The 17,632-nt window shown below is 51.3% G+C and overlaps 1 protein-coding gene across 2 annotated transcripts in view; it reads right to left on the reverse strand.

Annotated features, from left to right (window-relative positions):
- The window catches only part of GFRA2 (GDNF family receptor alpha 2), an 85,129-nt gene that overhangs the window by 50,505 nt on the left and 16,992 nt on the right, over window positions 1–17,632 (reverse strand). For both annotated transcript variants that reach the window (XM_041764887.1, XM_041764886.1), the window contains one exon: window positions 2,047–2,401. In XM_041764887.1, the coding sequence (XP_041620821.1) occupies window positions 2,047–2,401 (355 nt within the window). The remainder of the gene's footprint in view (window positions 1–2,046; window positions 2,402–17,632) is intronic.

Below are 17,632 nucleotides of genomic sequence, written 5' to 3' on the forward strand. Positions count from 1 at the left end.
AGAGTTCCGCCTCACCGTCCACATTAATGGCTTCTCTTATCACCAAAACACTGAGGATGCCCAAGTCTGTAGGCATCTCCAGCCGAGACTCCACCAACCCACCCTGCACCATTTCACTCACTGCTGGAGCTTTAATCACCAACGAGGCGCCCAACAACTCCCAAGCCCATTTCTCCACCCCAGCCCCTTTACTGAGCATGCCCCCAGACATTGCCAAGGGGATGGCATTGGTCCTCCAGGTACCACAAATGCTGCACATCCAAAACCCGCCCCCCACACTAAATGGGTCCTTTGTCCCATGAGTATTTAACTAGGAAACATGACGGTCACCGCTCATTTATCCATTCAAGTAATGTTTGTGGAGTGTTCACCATGTGCCAGGCTCTCTGTGCAGGATGAGGTGTGGAGTAAACAAAACAGAAATGACTTCTGCCTCCAGGGAACTTTCAACCAATCACCCAGTCCGGGCAAGTCTACTTACAAATCATATCTGAAATGATACACTTCTCTCCACTCCTATAGCTGCTTAGTCCAGGCCAGTACGCTACACTGGTAAGCAGCAGTATTGATGGATCCCGGCTCTGAAACGTATGAGCCGTGTGACCTTAGGCGAGGTACTTTCTGCATCTTGATCTCCTTGTGTGACGGATAAAGATGATAATAGTTATCTGCCTCGTAGCTTTATTGTGAGAGTTAAATTAGATAAACCATATAATAAACCAGAGCCCAGGGGATCCCTGGGTGGCTCGGTGGTTTGACGCCTGCTTTCGGCCCAGGGCCTGATCCTGGGGTCCCGGGATCGAGTCCCGCATTGGGCTCCCTGCATGGAGCCTGCTTCTCCCTCTGCCTGTGTATCTGCCTCTGTGTGTGTGTGTGTCTCTCATGAATGAATAAATAAAATCTTTAAAAAATTTTAAAAATAAACCAGCGCCCAGCACACAGTAAGCAATCCCTGGATATCTGCACTACCATGACTTCTGTTCCTCCAGCAGCCCCGCCTGTGGCCTGCCCCCCTCACGGCCCTCCCTCCACATGCCCCCACCATCCGCAGCTCTCCATAAGGCCAGGCTCTCTCCTACCCTCCAGCCTCTGCATATGCTTTTCCAGCTGACAACATTCTCTGGCTTTCTTCTTCCTATTTTTCAAGGTTGAGCTCAACGCCCCCTCCCCTGGACCCCCAGGCAGATGTCCCTCCACGATTTCCACCTGCAATGCCTCATCTGAGAGCCCACAGCCCTCACCCCACTGCACAGGGATCACTGTCTTCTCTGTCTCCACCCTCTGGACTGGCTATTCCTCGCAGAGCACGATGTTCACCTCTGCGCGCCCAGGCCTTACAACTTAGTGCTGGGTGCAACAGGGGCTTGATAAATGCTTAACAACAAACAAGAACTGTAAAGAAGCAAATTTCAACTCCCTGTAACGACGATCAAAAAAACCCTCCTAATGATTAGGCTACACTCACTAAGCATTTCCTCTAGGCCAGGCTCTGTGCCAAGCTTCGGGCACACATCACCTCATCTAATCCTCACGTTACAACCCTGTGACGTGGGCATTTGTACTCCTGTCTGCAGGTGAAGGAACGGCAACTCAAGAAATGTTTACAACTCTCTCCGAGCCAGGCAGTTAGGAAGCGGAAAAGTCCAACCCAGGCAGCCAGACTCGGACCCGCGCTGCAGGCCGGAACCAGCCTGGCTCTGCCACCAGGGTGCAAAGAGCCACCTCTGTGATTTCTGAGAGCCCCTTCCTGATGGCCACGTGACCTCACGAGGACATCAGGTGGGGGCCTCCTGCAGAGGTGGGATGGAATCCACTGAAGGTCCCTTTAGTCCAGGCTCTAGAGGTCTAGGATTTGAAATTCTACACTCCTGGGCTTGCTCCCTGCGGCTTCCCACAGTGCTAAGCATGAGCAGAGCGCGGAGCAGGCACAGAAACCATGAACCTGCACCCAATGAATGAGTGGCCGGCAATCCGGTCGGCGGATACCTGAATCCCCTCTTTGCTGGGCCCGCGAGCTGCAAAGCGGTAGCGTGGTGGCAGGCTTACCGGCACAGGTGGTCGGTCCGGCACACGCTGCGGAGGTCCAGGCAGTTGGGCTTCTCCTTGTCCTCGTAGGAGCAGCTGGGCAGGATGGTCTGCCGGCGGCGCTCGGCACACGCCTGGTCTTGGCAGGAGCAGAAGAGCATGCGGTAGGTGTACTCGCTGGGCACCCGGTCGAAGAACTGGCGCAGGGCCTTGTGGCACTTCCGGCGGTTGCAGCGCTCGGTGGGCGAGATCTCACGGTTGCAGATGGAGATGTAGGAGGAGCGCAGCTTCTTGCAGTTGTCGTTCAGGTTGCAGGCCTTGGCAGCGTCCAGGCAGTGGTTGCTCTTGGCGCTGACCGCCGGGTCTGCCCCTGTCCCTGGAGGGGAAGGAGCGAGCAGGTCACAGGCCCGCACAAGCATGGGAAGACCACAGCACCTGCTCCCTGGGAACACCTCCCAGCGTTCAATAAGCCCTTTGCCTCAGTTTCCTCATCTGTGAAGTGGGGACACCTAATGGGCAGTTAGGATTTAAATGACCGAATAAGCAGGTCCACAATGGGCTTATAGGACAACACGTGGTATAGAGCAGCATGTACCTGCAGGGAGCTACAAGGATGGGGACTGCTAATTCAGTCTTATTTAAAACTTATAACAAACAAAATGGCAAGCAAGTAGGTGTTCATAGTCATGTTCATAAATGTGAGTAATGGAAAATAAGATGACTGGCTCAGGATCATACAACCTGTGGCAGGCTGGGTTCCCAGGCCCCTGAGCACCCAGGAGCAGCACACTTGAGCAGGCTCCTGGTCAAGGGTCCTGCTGGCATTTAGGGAGGGACAATTCTCATCAAGGCATCTTCAGCAGCCAGAGCACAAACAGCACCACTACACCATCCTCACACCCACCATATGGCCACTGAAACTGTCCCTACACATTTCAAACTGTCCCAAGGCAGGGGTTCTACAGTGGCTAGTTAGTACAGAGAACCACGAAAACGGAAGGGGCTGGCGGGAGCCCTGGCACCATGAGGTGGAGGGTAAAGGTCAGCCTCGGACTCTAACAGGGCTGAGCACATATCAGCCAAAGGGTATATGTGCTGGATGTTGTGACCTTGGCATTAGTGCCATGGCTCTAAGTTTTGCACCACTGTCCATGGAGTGGAATGTCCTGGACAAAAAGCAGACTTCTCAGGAATTGTGGGGTTCCCTTTGTGGTGGCTACTCCATCATCCCACAAGTCTCAGCTCTTCTAAGGACCACCTGATCCTCCACCGCCAGCTGACCCTCACCTACAGAGAGCCTCTTGTCCATCCTGATGACAGAGGAGGAAGACAGGAATCCAGTTTGCACGTGCCCACCTGAGACATTCTGGTGAGAGCCAGATGGGAGATCACCTAATCCTACCTCTTGATTTTACAGATAAGGAAACTGAGGCACTAAGTGGGCAAGGGTTTGCACACTGGCTGCGAGGCTCCCAGCACACTGGCTGGTAAACCAGAGCAGGAACCCAATCATGCCAGCACTGTGTACAACATCAGCTTAGCTTTTAGGATGGAGGAGCCACAGCCTTTTTATTCAATCTTCATCCACTCAGTAAATGCTTGCCAATACTTAGTGAGTACCACCCACCTTACAGAAGGTCCTGGAAGGTGGTGGAAAGGACACTGAGTGAGGGAAGCTGATGCCATGCCCCACCCCACCCCCGCCATGGCCAGCGCAGGTGCCTGAGCATTTCCAACACCACTGCTTGTGTTCAAGTCTCTGGGTCATTAACCATCTGTCTAACCCCACCTCTGCACAGCCCTCTCTCTGCTAGGTGCTGGGGCAGAGACAAATGTGTAAGAGGTGGTCCCATTCTTGAAGAGCTCACAAATCTAGCTAGGAAACCAAGAGGCAGAAGAGCACAGCAGTTAAGACTGGGTGTTCTAGAACTGAGCCATCTGCATTGGATGGCCCTGCTGCGTGGCTCTGGACAAGTGACTTAAAAAAATAAAACCACACCAACTTCCTCTGCCTCAGTTTCTCCACCTGCAAAACAGTACCTACCACATAGCATTCTTGAATGACATGGCTCACTTTTTACTCTCTCCCGCATGATAACTTTGCCCTGTCTACAAGATCATCCTCATCAGCTGTTACACCACCCATCTTTAAGAAAAAAAGCCTCCTCATGACCCACCGTGAAGGTACCACCCCATTTTTCTGCTCCTTGAAAGCAAAACCCCTCAATGGAGTTGTGCATACCAGCAGTCTCTTTCTCCCCTCCTGGTCTCACCTAGACCTGCTGCAGCCTGGCATTTACCTCCCCCTCCTGCTAGTGATCCTCTTCCTCAGCCCATCAGGACACTGGCCACAGTGGGTGGCCCCCTATGGCTCCCTTTCCTCATGGCCCGCCCTCTCTGTGGTCTTCCTGCAGCCACCCTGCACTTGTCTGAGCAGTCTCCGCCTTTTCCAGGGCTCAGCCTCCTCCTATATGCACCCACTCTCTAGGGCCCTCATGGCTGGCCCCCAACCAGACCTCCCTCTGAACCCCAGATCCGTATGTCCAACTGTCTGCTTGCCCACTCTACCTAAAAGGCTGACACCTGCATCTCAAATTTAACATGCCCCAAATCAAGCCCACATGTTCCCTGCGAGGCTCCCAGCACAGGCCTCCTCCTCCCTCTGAAAATAACTCACCCTCCCAGTAGCTCAGGCCAAAAATCTCAGTACCTCCATGATTCCTCTTGTATTCACACACTACGTCAGGAAAACCAGGCAGTTCCACCTCCAAAAAACATCCAGAATCCAACCACTTCTCCCCACCACCCCTGCTCCCCACCCCCACGGTCTAAGCCGTCATCACCACATGCTGGCAAGAGCCTCTGTTCCTAGTCTCCCTTCTCTGTCCTTGCACCCACTCCACCCCCTACCTTAAAACAATCCTCTCTCATCACAGGCTGGAGTGAACCTTCTAGAACCTAAGGCAGAGAGATCACGCTCCTGGGCCCCAAAGCTTCCAGTGGATTCCCATCTCACTCAGGCCTGGGCATGGTCTTCAAGGCTCTATATCTGTGCCATCCAACATGGTAGCCACTACTCACATGTGGCCATTGAACCTGAAATGTGGCTAGCTCGAAATGAGATGTCCATACCAGGTTCTAAAAATACACACCAGATTTTGAAGATTTACTAAGAAAAAATAATAATGTAAAGCATTTCATTAATAATTTTTTAGTTTGACTACATATTGAAACAATAATATTGTGGAAGTATTTTAAACGAATATATTGTTAATTAATTTTACCTGCTTCTTTTTTACTTTTTTAATGTGGCTACTAGAAAACTTAGAATTATATAGGTGACTCATATTTCTGTTAGCCAGCACTGCTCTATATGACTTCCCCTCCTACTCCTCCTGGTTACTTCTTCAATTTGAGCCACAATGGCCTCCTTGCTCTTCCTGGACCTGTGCCCTGACCTCAGGGCCTTTGCACTTGCTGCTTCCTCTTCCTGGAAAGCTCCTGCCCATTACCTTTCCTCATTTCTTTCAAGTCTCTGCTCAAATCTGTGAATCCTTCCCAACCACTATACATAATAAGAAGCCAAGCCCATTACCTCTACTCTGATCTCTTTTTCCCACAACTCATCACCATCTACCATAGTATACACTTCCTTCGTCATTTGTTTGTTTGTGTCAAATATAAACTCCGTGAAAGCAGGGGCTTTACTGGTTGTACTCACTGCAGTACCCATATTTCCCAATGTCTGGTACGTGGTAGGTGTTGCAGACAAATTTAACAAGTCAAAGAATAAATGTACTTTGAACGATATTTAATTCCTAGCAAGTACTCGAAAGCTGTTGGCTAATATTACTAAAGAAGCCAAACTGACGTGGAGCCAACAATAGTGGTCAATGCAAGGCCATGTCTAGTCAAGTATCAATGTGGTCCAGAAGGGCTCAGATGTGAAAGTCAGGAGACAAGGGACAAAGACTGGGCCTCACCCCGACACCCTGCCAACAACAGCCCTACAAAGGTGGAAAAAGAGAAGTTCCCTCTCTTCTTCTTGTGAAAACAAAAAGGGGATTAAGGCAGAGAGGGAATCGAGGATGGTTTTCCCATTCACTGGATAAAGAAATCTTTACTGAAGGCCTACTAGGTGCCAAGCACTTCCTCAGAGCCCCAGCTGGGAACAAGGGGGCAGGCTGCGGCAGTGCTAAACTCTGCATCAGCCAAGTCAGGCTGCTGCAGGAGCAGAGAGGAAAGCATCGTGCCCAGCCCAGGGGTCACAGCAGCAGTGACATCTCTGCTGAACCTACAGGATGAGTCAGAGGAAGCAAAACGAGTGCAAAGCGGGTCCCCAGGCCGAGCGAACAAAGAGTTGGGGCAAAAGCTGGGGGGGGAGCCCACAGCAATTCAGGATGCCAGGAGATGGAAACTGAAAGAGGAGCCCAGGGGTGCACAAGAGAGGCTTATCCACAGTGGGGTGCGGCCTCCCAAGCCGTCCCCACCGCACCCCCGAGCTGTGGCCACACCATCCTGCCAGGGCCAGGATCCAAGGATGCCTGTCGACACAAAGGCTGTTCTGGGGGCATCTCCCCCGCCAGCCAGGTGGTTCTTCCACGTTCCTTGCACCTGTCAGGACGCTGGCGGGCGGAAGGGAAGAGCCAGTGAAGCAGCCTGGGGCGGAGGTGGAGGAGCGCCAGGACGGCCAGGCCCCCGGAGAGGCGCGGGGCGACGCCGCACGCGGAGCAGTAGCTAATTTGGGCCTGTGGCTGCTTTTAGGTTCCCCAGGTGCTCTGTTCCTGCTCCTCTCAGCGTGTTCTGAGCTAATGCCGCTGTAATTACAGCCTCAGTGCCTTCCATTTGGAACTTGAATAGTGAGAGCTTGTGCTAGGGGGCGGGAAATGTAAACCCCTGGGCCAAAACTTGGTAAATTTCCTAGAAAAAAAAAAACAATAAATGTGGCAACAGTAACAGCAATTGCCTGGTTACAGGGATGATGCCCCTTCCGACCCTCCCGGAGCGGATGCCCACCCTGGGGGAGCTCGGCCCCGGAGGCTGGCCTGGGCTCAGCTCTCCTTCCAAGCCAGGAGGCCCGGGGCCGAGACGGGCAGGCCCACCAGACGGCCCCTTCCCACAACCACCCCCTCGCTTTCACCACTGACCGCCTCTCCCCTGGGTCCAGAAGGCTTGCTTTTCTCTTCAGGAGACTCCACTTGGGGAGGAGGGAGGAAAGTGCTGGGTTGCAAATAGCAGCCTCACCCAGCGAGGGGCTCAGCCCCTTGACCAAAATGTCCAAAGGGCAGGGAGGGAGGGAGGCCCCTGCTACCCGCCTCCCATACCACCCAGCAGAGACCACACAGGACCTGCAAAGAATTCAGGAGCTAGGGGCACCTGGGTGGCTCAGTGGCTGAGCGTCTGCTTTCAGCTCAGGTCGTGATCCCAGAGTCCTGGGATCGAGTCCCATATAGGGCTCCCTGCATGGAACCTGCTTCTCCCTCTGCCTGTGTCTCTGCCTCTCTGTGTCTCTCATGCATAAATTTAAAAATATATGAATTTATATTTAAGAATTCAGGGGCTAGAAGTCCACATAGACCTGGTCCAGCCTACTCTCCACACTCACTCTGCTCCTCCCTACACAGGTCTCTCAGGTCTGCTGTGAGGAGCCCAGATGGGCCAAGGGACAGTGAGGGGGGATTTAACCACCTTGATACTTTACAGAACCTCAGGGAACTCAGCCTCCCAGCTCCAGCCCCTGGGTACACACCCTGGCTTCTTCATGCCCCTCCATGAGGCAGGGCCAGGGAACAACTGTAGAGGAGCTCCCTCACCCCAGCCAAGCCTCCCTTGCCTCCCCTCTTCCCTCCTGGGGTGCTGCCTTGAGCCAATGACCATCTGTCCCTAGATCTTCAAACTGCTAATCCTGAAATATCTGTGTGACACTTGTATCAAGTTGGGTTTATCACAACGCAGTCACCTTGGTCCACCTATATCAATTTTGGCACGTTACCAGTACCACACATACGAGCATTGAATTAATTTCTCCTTTAAATAAATCTCTTGGGATCCCTGGGTGGCGCAGCGGTTTAGCGCCTGCCTTTGGCCCAGGGCGCGATCTGGAGACCCAGGATCGAATCCCACATCAGGCTCCCGGTGCATGGAGCCTGCTTCTCCCTCTGCCTATGTCTCTGCCTCTCTCTCTCTCTCTCTCTCTCTCTCTGTGTGTGTGTGTGTGTGTGTGTGACTATCATAAATAAATAAAAATTTTTAAAAATTTAAATAAATAAATAAATAAATCTCTTAATTTTTAAATAAAATGTTTAAATTTTGGGCAGCCCCGGTGGTCCAGCGGTTTAGTGCTGCCTTCAGCCCAGGGTGTGATCCTAGAGACCCAGGATCAAGTCCCACATCGGGCTCCCTGCAATGGAGCCTGCTTCTCCCTCTGCCTGTGTCTCTGCCTCTCCCTCTCTCTCTGTGTTTCTCATGAATAAATAAATAAAATCTTTTTTAAAAAATGTTTAAATGTCTTCAATTGTCAATTTTTAAATTTTTTTAAGATTGATTGATTGATTTGAGAGAGCAACTGAGCAAATGCATGCAGGCACAAGTGGGAGGAGGGACAGAGGGAGAGAGAATCTCAGGCAAGCTCCATGCCCTCAGCCTCTATCTCACAACCCTGAGATTATGACCCAAGCAGAAACCAAGAGTCAGACACTTAACCAACTGAGCCACCCAGGCACCCCTTTAAATTCTTTAATACCTAACCAGATTTATCCTAAATGATAACATCTATGTTAGTTCTGAATTTTTCTAATATGTGTTAAAATACACTGCTATTAAAATAAAAATATTTATTCCTACGCCCATCTCCCATTCCAGCAGCAGGGTGCGTGCAGTCAGAAGGAAATAACTGATTTACAGTCGAGGTTCTTCAACTTTGGTGCATTTGTAAGTCACCTAAAGTGCCTGTTACATGCAAATGCACAAGCCCCACGCCTCCCTGTCAAAAACTCTATGCCTGGTGCCTGAGAATCTGGATTCTGCAAGCTCTCGCATGATTCTGAGGCTGCCTTCCCAACTTGCAGAACCAGTGATTTGGAGGAGAGGCTAAGCTACCAGTGCCCACTCCTCAAATACACACACATCTGATCCAGCATATTTACCAAACCCACCCTCAGTAGAAGGCACCTGATGGGTCTCTACTGCACACTCCCTGGGGCTTCACCCTCAACCCAACTGGAAGCTTCAAGGTAGACTCTCCAACCACCAAAAGGCCTCTCCCTGTGGGAGTAAAATAAGATGCTCACCATTCTGTGATACTTGTAATCCAATGGGGTGCTGGGTATTGGTATTTCTATTCCCCTTCTGGCCTTCCAAGAAACTGCCAGCCTGGTCACTTGCCCCTAATCTCACTTCTAGCTGCAATGTCCAGCCCCAAGCCTAGCCTGGGCCTCTGTGCCATACTCCACAGCTCTGCCACTAAAGTGGAAGCTGGAGACTTAATTCTGTCTCTGACTCTCCCAACGTGTCAATCCCCAGATAAAGCCTGACCCTCTCTGGGTCTTACTGCCTCATCTGAAAAATGACAGGTTTTCAACTATATGGTCTACATTTTGTGATTCTCTTGCTAACCCTCACCCCCCTATACACACACACACACACACACACACACACACACACACACACAGAGTGTAAGACTCTGAGGGCTGCAGGGAGTGAGGAAATTCCCATCCCACCTCCTTTAGAAACAGGCTAAAAGGAGTCTACCCTGGTCCCATGCAAACACAGCATTTATGTGCATAGAAATACACTCGCATAAACAAGGACTCACAGCCACACCTGCCTCCTCCATGCGCAGACCCCAAGGGCCTGTCGGCTGGCAGTCAGTCACACACAGCTAGCTGTCAACCAACAAATATGTTCAGGTATTGACCACATGCTCTAGAAATCCACCTATGAACTGAAAAGACAGAGTCCCTTCTCTCCAGAGGCTTTCAGTCTAGTGAGAGAAAGACTGATAATAAACATCAAATAAATATGGTAATTTAAAGTGCTAATACATGCTACAGAGAAAATAAACTAAGGGAATTCAAAAGAGAATGACTGGGGGATGGGAGGCTCTGTCCTAGGAGGTAATATCCAAGTTGAGAAAGAATGGTGGGCAGAAGGAGTGAAACACACACAAAAAAAAATCCAAGGTAGGAGAATCCCAAGCAAAAGGAAAAGCAGGTACAAAGGCCCTGAGACAGTCATAAGCTTGGTGTGTGCCAAAGGAAGAGTAAAGTGGCTGAAGCTTCCTTAACAAAGCAGAAGTAAGAGAGAAGAGAAGCCACAGGTGGGTAGTGACTACAAAGATTCTGTATATAACTTAGAGATAAAAACAACAGGATGGGTGGGATGCTAAATGGGATGAAAGAGAAATCCAGGAAAACTCTTAGGTTTGGGGCTTGAGCACCAGGTGGATGGTGAAATCACTTTGTAAAACAGGAAAGACCTGGAGGGGGCAGCGCTGGTGGCGCAGGTGGTTTGGCGCCGCCTGCAGCCTGGGGTGTGATCCTGGAGACCGAGGATCGAGTCCCACATCGAGTCCCACATCGGGCTCCCTGCATGGAGCCTGCTTCTCCCTCTCCCTGTGTCTATGCCTCTCTCCCTCTGTGTCTATGAATAAATAAATAAAATCTTAAAAAAAAAAAAAAGGAAAGACCTGGAGGGGAGAAGGAGGACAGAACTAAACACACAATTCTGTTTTCACTGAAGTTGGAGATGCCTACTAGATGTCCAAGTGGAGATGCTGAAAGGGCAGAAGGACAAATGAGTGCAGGAGGTAGGTCTGAGCTAGAGGCATAAAACGGTATGACTGACATGGAGGCTATTTGGCACCAGAGGACTAAATCAGGTGGCCCAAGTTGAGGGTGATGACAAAGAAGAGGAAAGGGCTCAGGACAGGATGGACTTGGGATGCCATCATTTAGCAGACACTGGGAAGGAGTGGACCAGGAGGTGGTAGAAAGCCAGGTGTCATGGAAGCCAAGCCAAGACCTCCAAAGAGGACAATCAACTCAGTCCAAAGAAGTAGGGATGTAAGGGTGAGCAGAGGGGCAATCGACAATGAGATGCAGACAAAACCAACCCTAAATGGGGCTGGATGGGAAGCAGGACAGGTGAGGAACTAGAGGGAACCCACTTTCCCGATGGGCTGTAGCCACCCACACCATCACCACCATACCCCTCACCCTCATGGGGCCATCCGTGCCCAGTTGCCCAAGATTCACTCACTCTCCCAACACTTGCATCCTGAGCACCCGCTACATGTGGAGCCCAGCCAGAGAAATGAGCAAAACCAACAAAGGCCCCTGCCTTCCTGAAGCTTACATTCTCCTTTGAGTGAGAGACTATAATCCAGTAACAAAGAGAAAGTTACACTTGGCCTGAAGCTCGCTCTGCAGCTTCACAAGTCTCCCTGCCCGTCCCTGCTGGGGGCTGGGCTGATGATTATGTGCAGGGACTCTGGCCCAGCTGGGAGGCGGAGGACCTAGCTGGGCCACCAGCTAGCAGAGCAAGCGTCACAGGTTATGCAACCTCTTTGAGCCGCATTTATTTTCCTTATCTGCAAAACGAGGACAAAACACCCAGGCTGCCCGCACATAGGACGGATGCTAAAGATGAGACAGGATAATATAGATAAAAATGCCTTCGCAGTTCCCGGCACATGCGCCATAAATGCTTGCTTAAGAATGTGTTCCCCAGCTGGAAAGATCTTCCCACCAATCTCTCCATTTTCACATAACTCTGCTAGAAGAGACTCATCCCATGGACCTCTTGCCCCAGCCTCACACACCACACCCCAAAAGATAGAAGGGTCCCCAGTCTCCTCATTGGTGAACAAGAGACAGGCTCTCTGCTCATCCAGGAGCCTAAGAGATCAGGAACTCCAGAATCTTCCTCGCCACTGGAGTGGTGGCCAGGAGCCCCACACCATCTGCATGAAGTAATGCCTCAGCTTCCCCAAGAGATGATCTTGCCAATCCCAGCATGCCTCACCTACCAGTCCTCTGTCCTCACTCAAGGGCCAGGCATCCAGTGGGACCACAATCTTCATCCCCACTGCTCCAGATGCCTGTCCTCCTCGAACTAGTAGCAGTCCCAAGCTCCCTTATATCCTCAACCTTCTCTGGGACATTCCTCTCACCTCCAGCCCCACACAGCACACAGCCACCCCAGCACCCTCCAGGGTCAGCCGTATTTTTGGAAGCAAACCAACACACCAAAAGTTAATTTGATGAATGGCAAATTCACTGAAAATCTATTCCAAAAACCGATTGCTCTTAAACATCATTTTATATTTTGTCAAACCTTAACCACTGTCAGAATTCTTTCTCCAATTCTTCAAAGGGCTTATTAGTCTTAATTTGTGTTGCAAGCAATTAAAAATTAAAATTTCATTATTTCACATTTGAAGGGGCTTTTTTGGCCATTTTTGAGGGCTCTGTGTCTTCTCAAATGTAATCGGAGTGGGTTTTTTTAAACTAGGTTTTTGACCATGGTCACACCAATTCCCACAATGGCACATCAGCTTTAATTTTGTATTTACAACAATTAAAAACAAAATTGAAGCATTTCATATTGATACGATTCACCTAAATCCTTCATAAGCATTTTTAATTTTATTTATTTATTCATGAGAGGCAGAGAGAGAGAGAGAGAGAGAGAGAGAGAAAGCGACACAGGCAGAAAGAGAAGCAGGCTCCATGCAGGGAGCCTGACGTGGGACTCGATCCCAGGTCTCCAGGATCACGCCTTGGGCTGAAGGTGGCGCTAAACTGCTGAGCCACCCGGGCTACCCCAGCATTTTTTATTTGTGGTGAATGGATGCATGATTGGAAGCACCAACCATAAGTTAAAATTTTTTTACTGGTTATGAAATATGCTTTTCTCATCCTAAGATGTCCTTCTTCACAAAGAAGTTCCAAAAAGCCATCTACAGTTGCTGTTTTTATCTTCCTACCTCACATCCTCTCTTCCATCCTCCCCAAATCAACCTTCCAACCCATGGCCCCACTAAGGATAGTGTGGTCAAGGTCATTAGGGACCTCCACGCTGCCACATGCGATGGCCATGTGTCTAAACTTCTCTGAACTGACCCCTCTGCTACATTGGGCATAGCTGACCGCTTCTCTCTTGAGACCTGTACCTCTCTTGGCTTCCCCCGGCACCTTTGACTTGCTTTCCCCTTCCTCACTGGCCCTCATCTCAACTTCTTTGCTCACTCTTCTCCCCTGCTCATGAAGCCCAGCCTCCCTCTCTTTTTGTCCACACACTCTTGCTAGGTGACCTCATGGGTCCATGGCTTTAAATATCATCTATATGCTAACGACTCTCAGTCTATATATCAACCCTGACCTCTCCTCAGAAGTCCAGGCTTATATCCAACTGCCTACTTGGCATTTCCAGGCAGAGGTCTGACAGAGAACTCTAGATTACTGGCCCCCCCAACCTCTCCTTCCCTCTTTCCCATCCTAATATATGGCAGTCCCATCGTTGTTCAAGCCTAAATTACCAGAGTTGTCCTTAGCTCCATCTCACAACAAATCCCTCTCCATCCCCTACTGTCTTAGGACTCTAGCCTGTGCAACAGCCTCCAACTGCTCTCCGGCTTCCACTCCTACCCGTGCCCCTCCCCACCCCATGATCCACTCTCCCGCAGCTCAAGAGTAAGCTTTTCAAAAGTATAAATCACACTGTGCTTCTCAAGTGCCTAAAATCCTAAGTGCTACCCAAGTGCCTAAAAGGTTTCTCATCACTCTTCAAATGAAATCCAAAGTCCTTAACTTGCTTGTAGCATCCCAGTGATCTGGCCCCTGCCTGCATCTGTGCTCACCCCTCAAACCACCACATCCACCTCATTCACTGAGTCCCAGCCACATGGCCTTCCCAGGTCCCACCCTCCCTCATGGTGTCTCCTCCTGGGGACTTCATGGCTGGATCCTTCCTGAGAGTCCAATTTTGGCATTCCCAATCTGGAGGACCCACCAGCCACCTCGGTCCTATCCTCCTATTTAACTTGCATGGCACTCATCACTATCTATTTGTTGGTGGTGCTGTTAATTTGTTTGTTGGCTTGTCTTCTGTTTTTCTGTCTCAGGCTAATTGAAATAAGCTCCATAAAAGCAACAGACTTCCTTGTCTCATTCACTAACATATCCGCAGCACCTAGAACGAGGCACAGCATGCAAAGGACGCTCCTGGAGTTTAAGGATGAATTCACACACACACCACCTCTGCAAGATGGGGCATAAGCGCCCAGAGTTCAATGACAAAGCCTCCAGACTGTAGGAAGCCCAAAAATATACATATAATGGTTTAGTCCAATAATTATTTTTCTTGATCACGTGAAAATGGACTTCCCATCTTCAAATGCCCCTCTGTATCTAGCCCTGGACCAGTGTTCCCTGGGTTTCCCCAGGCGGTAAAAAAGAAGGCTGAAGAGAGTGATTGTTCTGCTGAGGGAAGGGCCCCATCACCCCTCTTCACTTGCCCACTCAGGCCACACATACACACACACACACGCACACACACGCACCCATGCACCACCGCCACCACCACCTCACATCCTCATATATACATACCACTCCACACACACACCACCCCCATGCCACACACACACACATAGCATACATGCCATATGCACACATCACCTCACACACACACACCATATGCACACACACTTTCACATGTACATGCTACTCCACACAAATATACACCATACGTATGCTGCCCACACACACATATCCTGCGTGCCATATGCACATACCACCTCACACACACATACACACACATGCTCACAGCACACACACACATACACACACACACACAATCTGCACCACCCCACACATACCACCCTCCACACACTCTGACCCCAGTCAGACCTATGCCTCTCTCTCCACAGCCATGGGGCTAAAGGAGTCTATCAACAGATATGATTGGAAGGGGCAGCCCCAGGGCAGTTACCCAAACCCTGTCTTATGCCGGGATAAATCTGGTGAGTACAGTGCATGGCTAAACCAGGAGCATGTGCGGGGGGGACGGAATCTTGCAGCCATCTCAGGAGCCTCTCAAGAGCAGAGAGACCCAGCCCAGAACAACCCCACATCCACGCTGCTGGCCGAGCCTGTCTTCATACCCGAGAGGAAGCAAGTAGGTGTCCCCTAGGAGACGCTATTTTACAAGTACCAGAAGAGATGCCTGCGTGGCTCAGTCAGTTAAGTGTCCGACTCTTGATTTCAGCTCAAGTCATGATCTCAGGGTCCTGAGATCCAGCCCTGCATTGAGCTCCGCACTGGGTGTGGAGCCTGCTTATGACTCTCTTTCTCCCTCTCCCTCTGCCCTTACCCCCCTAATAAAAAGTACCAGAAAATGTCTTTGCCCTAAAAACCTCACCCCAACCATGACATCTCAAATTCTACCATTAAAAAAGCCTCTCTTGGGGGTTAAACTTTGTTCTCTCCTGTTCTTTTCTTCTTTCCTTCCTTTTTTCTCACAGCAGTTTCTTCTTTGGACACAAAGGCAACGAAGCATGATGTCACCAACACCCTGCTCACACCTTAGCACAAGCAGATCCTCCCACCCACTGACGGGAGCCCGAGGTCACAAGATCACAGCACTGCTAGGAGAAAGCAGGAAACAAAAAGGAAGGGGGGACACCTCGGCACCCCTTGATGACGAAGCTGGCCTCCTCCCAGGTGCTCCCAACTGCTGATTGGTGTGGCAAGAATCACTGGTCACCTGACCCGATCCACCCATCACCTCCCCTCCTCCGTCCCCACAGTCCCACAGTCCCTGGCCCCACACCCCACACCCTCGCTCCCTGGCCATCAGAGGAGCTCTTCCCGAAAGGGGAGGAGAAAGAGGTGATAGAGCTGCAGCTAAAGCCCAATTTTCGTTGACACTCAGAGTCTCTGACAGCTGTTAGAAGAAGAATGTGATTTTGAAATTTAAATAACACGCTTCTGCATTCGGCTCAGGGAGACAACCTGAGGATAAGCAGTTTATCGCCTAAGCCACCATGCAGGGGGGCAGGGAGAGAGGCCGCCTGCTTCCTCAGTTCCTCCCTGTCCTCCATCCCCAAACCGCCTCCCCACCCACCTCCTCGTAGGGGCTGCCTCAGAAGGGGGTTTCCGAGACTCACCAGCCAAGCAGCTGAAGCCGGTGAAGCCCTTGCTCCCAGTCTCTGCCAAGCAACCTGAGGGGAGGAGGGGCTGGGGCAGAAAGGCTCAGATACCCCCTCAGAGGAGCCAGGAAAGGAAGAGGCCTCCACAGGCATCTAGCAGAGCTGAACCAGGCCCCCCCAATGGCCATGGGGGTGACCGTCACACAGGCCTGGCTCTGGAGGCCAGGACCTCAGCCCCTCCCCAGTCAGGTAGTCATGCTGAGTGAGCTCTGTTCTGGAGAAGTCCAGGGCAGGACTCCTGGGCAAGGAGACCCGAGAGAGGCCAATCTCCCGTCTGACATCAGGATCTCTCTTCACTGTCCTTGGAGCCCACCAGGCCCAGAAGATGTGTGGTTCCTTCACTATCCCAGCTGGGCCAGGCCTCTAAGCCATGATGCTGCCAGGAATGGCATTTCCAGAACCCCTCTCTCCCCTTCCAAGACTTCCATGATCTACCCAAGCGCACTGAACTCTCCAGGCAGCACTTGGTCTACACCACCACCGCCGCCACTAAGCCTCCTGGTGAGTGTCTAAGTGGGTGTCTGCTCACCCCACCAGACAGTGAGGACGTGAGTCTGCATCAGTTTAAAGCAGTGTCTGATGTAGCATCTGGAACACAGCAAGCTGAATGTTTACTGAACTAAACAGGTGGGCCCCAGCCCCACCTCTCCCACGAAGCACTAAGGAGCCCCGCCTTTCCCTAAACCTCAGATGCTCCTAAGGTGCAGCCCACACAGGCCCCTCACACTCGCCTGGACCTCTTCACACCTTTCCTCATGTGGTGTAACACCCCACACCAAGCCATTAGCTCCCGCCTGCCCACAGCAGCACCGCCCATGGCCTTCACCCAGGTTGCCCCAGTGCCACATAAGGACCTGTGCATGCATCATCACCAACCCCTGCAGGGAAGGCCCCAACTGCTCTGTTTTACAGGTCAGCAGGGTCAGGGGACCCACCCTGTGGTCACCCAGCTGGTAGGGCAAAGCCAAGATTCAAACTAGGTCTAGCAGGCCCACTCCAGGATCTTCTGTGGATATGTACTAGGAGCACGGCGCAGCGCAAGGCACCCCCAGGAATATGGAGAGGCTAGATGCACTGACACAGACACCAACACCCACAATCACACACATGCCCCAACCATGACACTTCTGTGGTACCAAGGGCAAGGGTGGTGTTCATCTGTCAGGGGCCACCTGCCAGACTTCTTGGCAGGGATAGGGTGCCCTCCACTCCTAAGCCCCCAAAAACGGAACCACTGGAACCTGAAACAAGACCAAGCAAGACAGCCCATCCACCCCAGAGGCTCACGGGCCAACTCAGGCAGACAGCGCCCATGGCTTCTTCCTCCAACCCACAAAAGGCCACGGGCCCAGACATCTCGCCAGCCTCCGTGTGTCCCCACCACCCCACAGCATGTCT

This window comes from Vulpes lagopus, chromosome 8 (genome assembly GCF_018345385.1).
Source record: "Vulpes lagopus strain Blue_001 chromosome 8, ASM1834538v1, whole genome shotgun sequence".
In the NCBI taxonomy this organism is placed as follows: Eukaryota; Metazoa; Chordata; class Mammalia; order Carnivora; family Canidae; genus Vulpes; species Vulpes lagopus.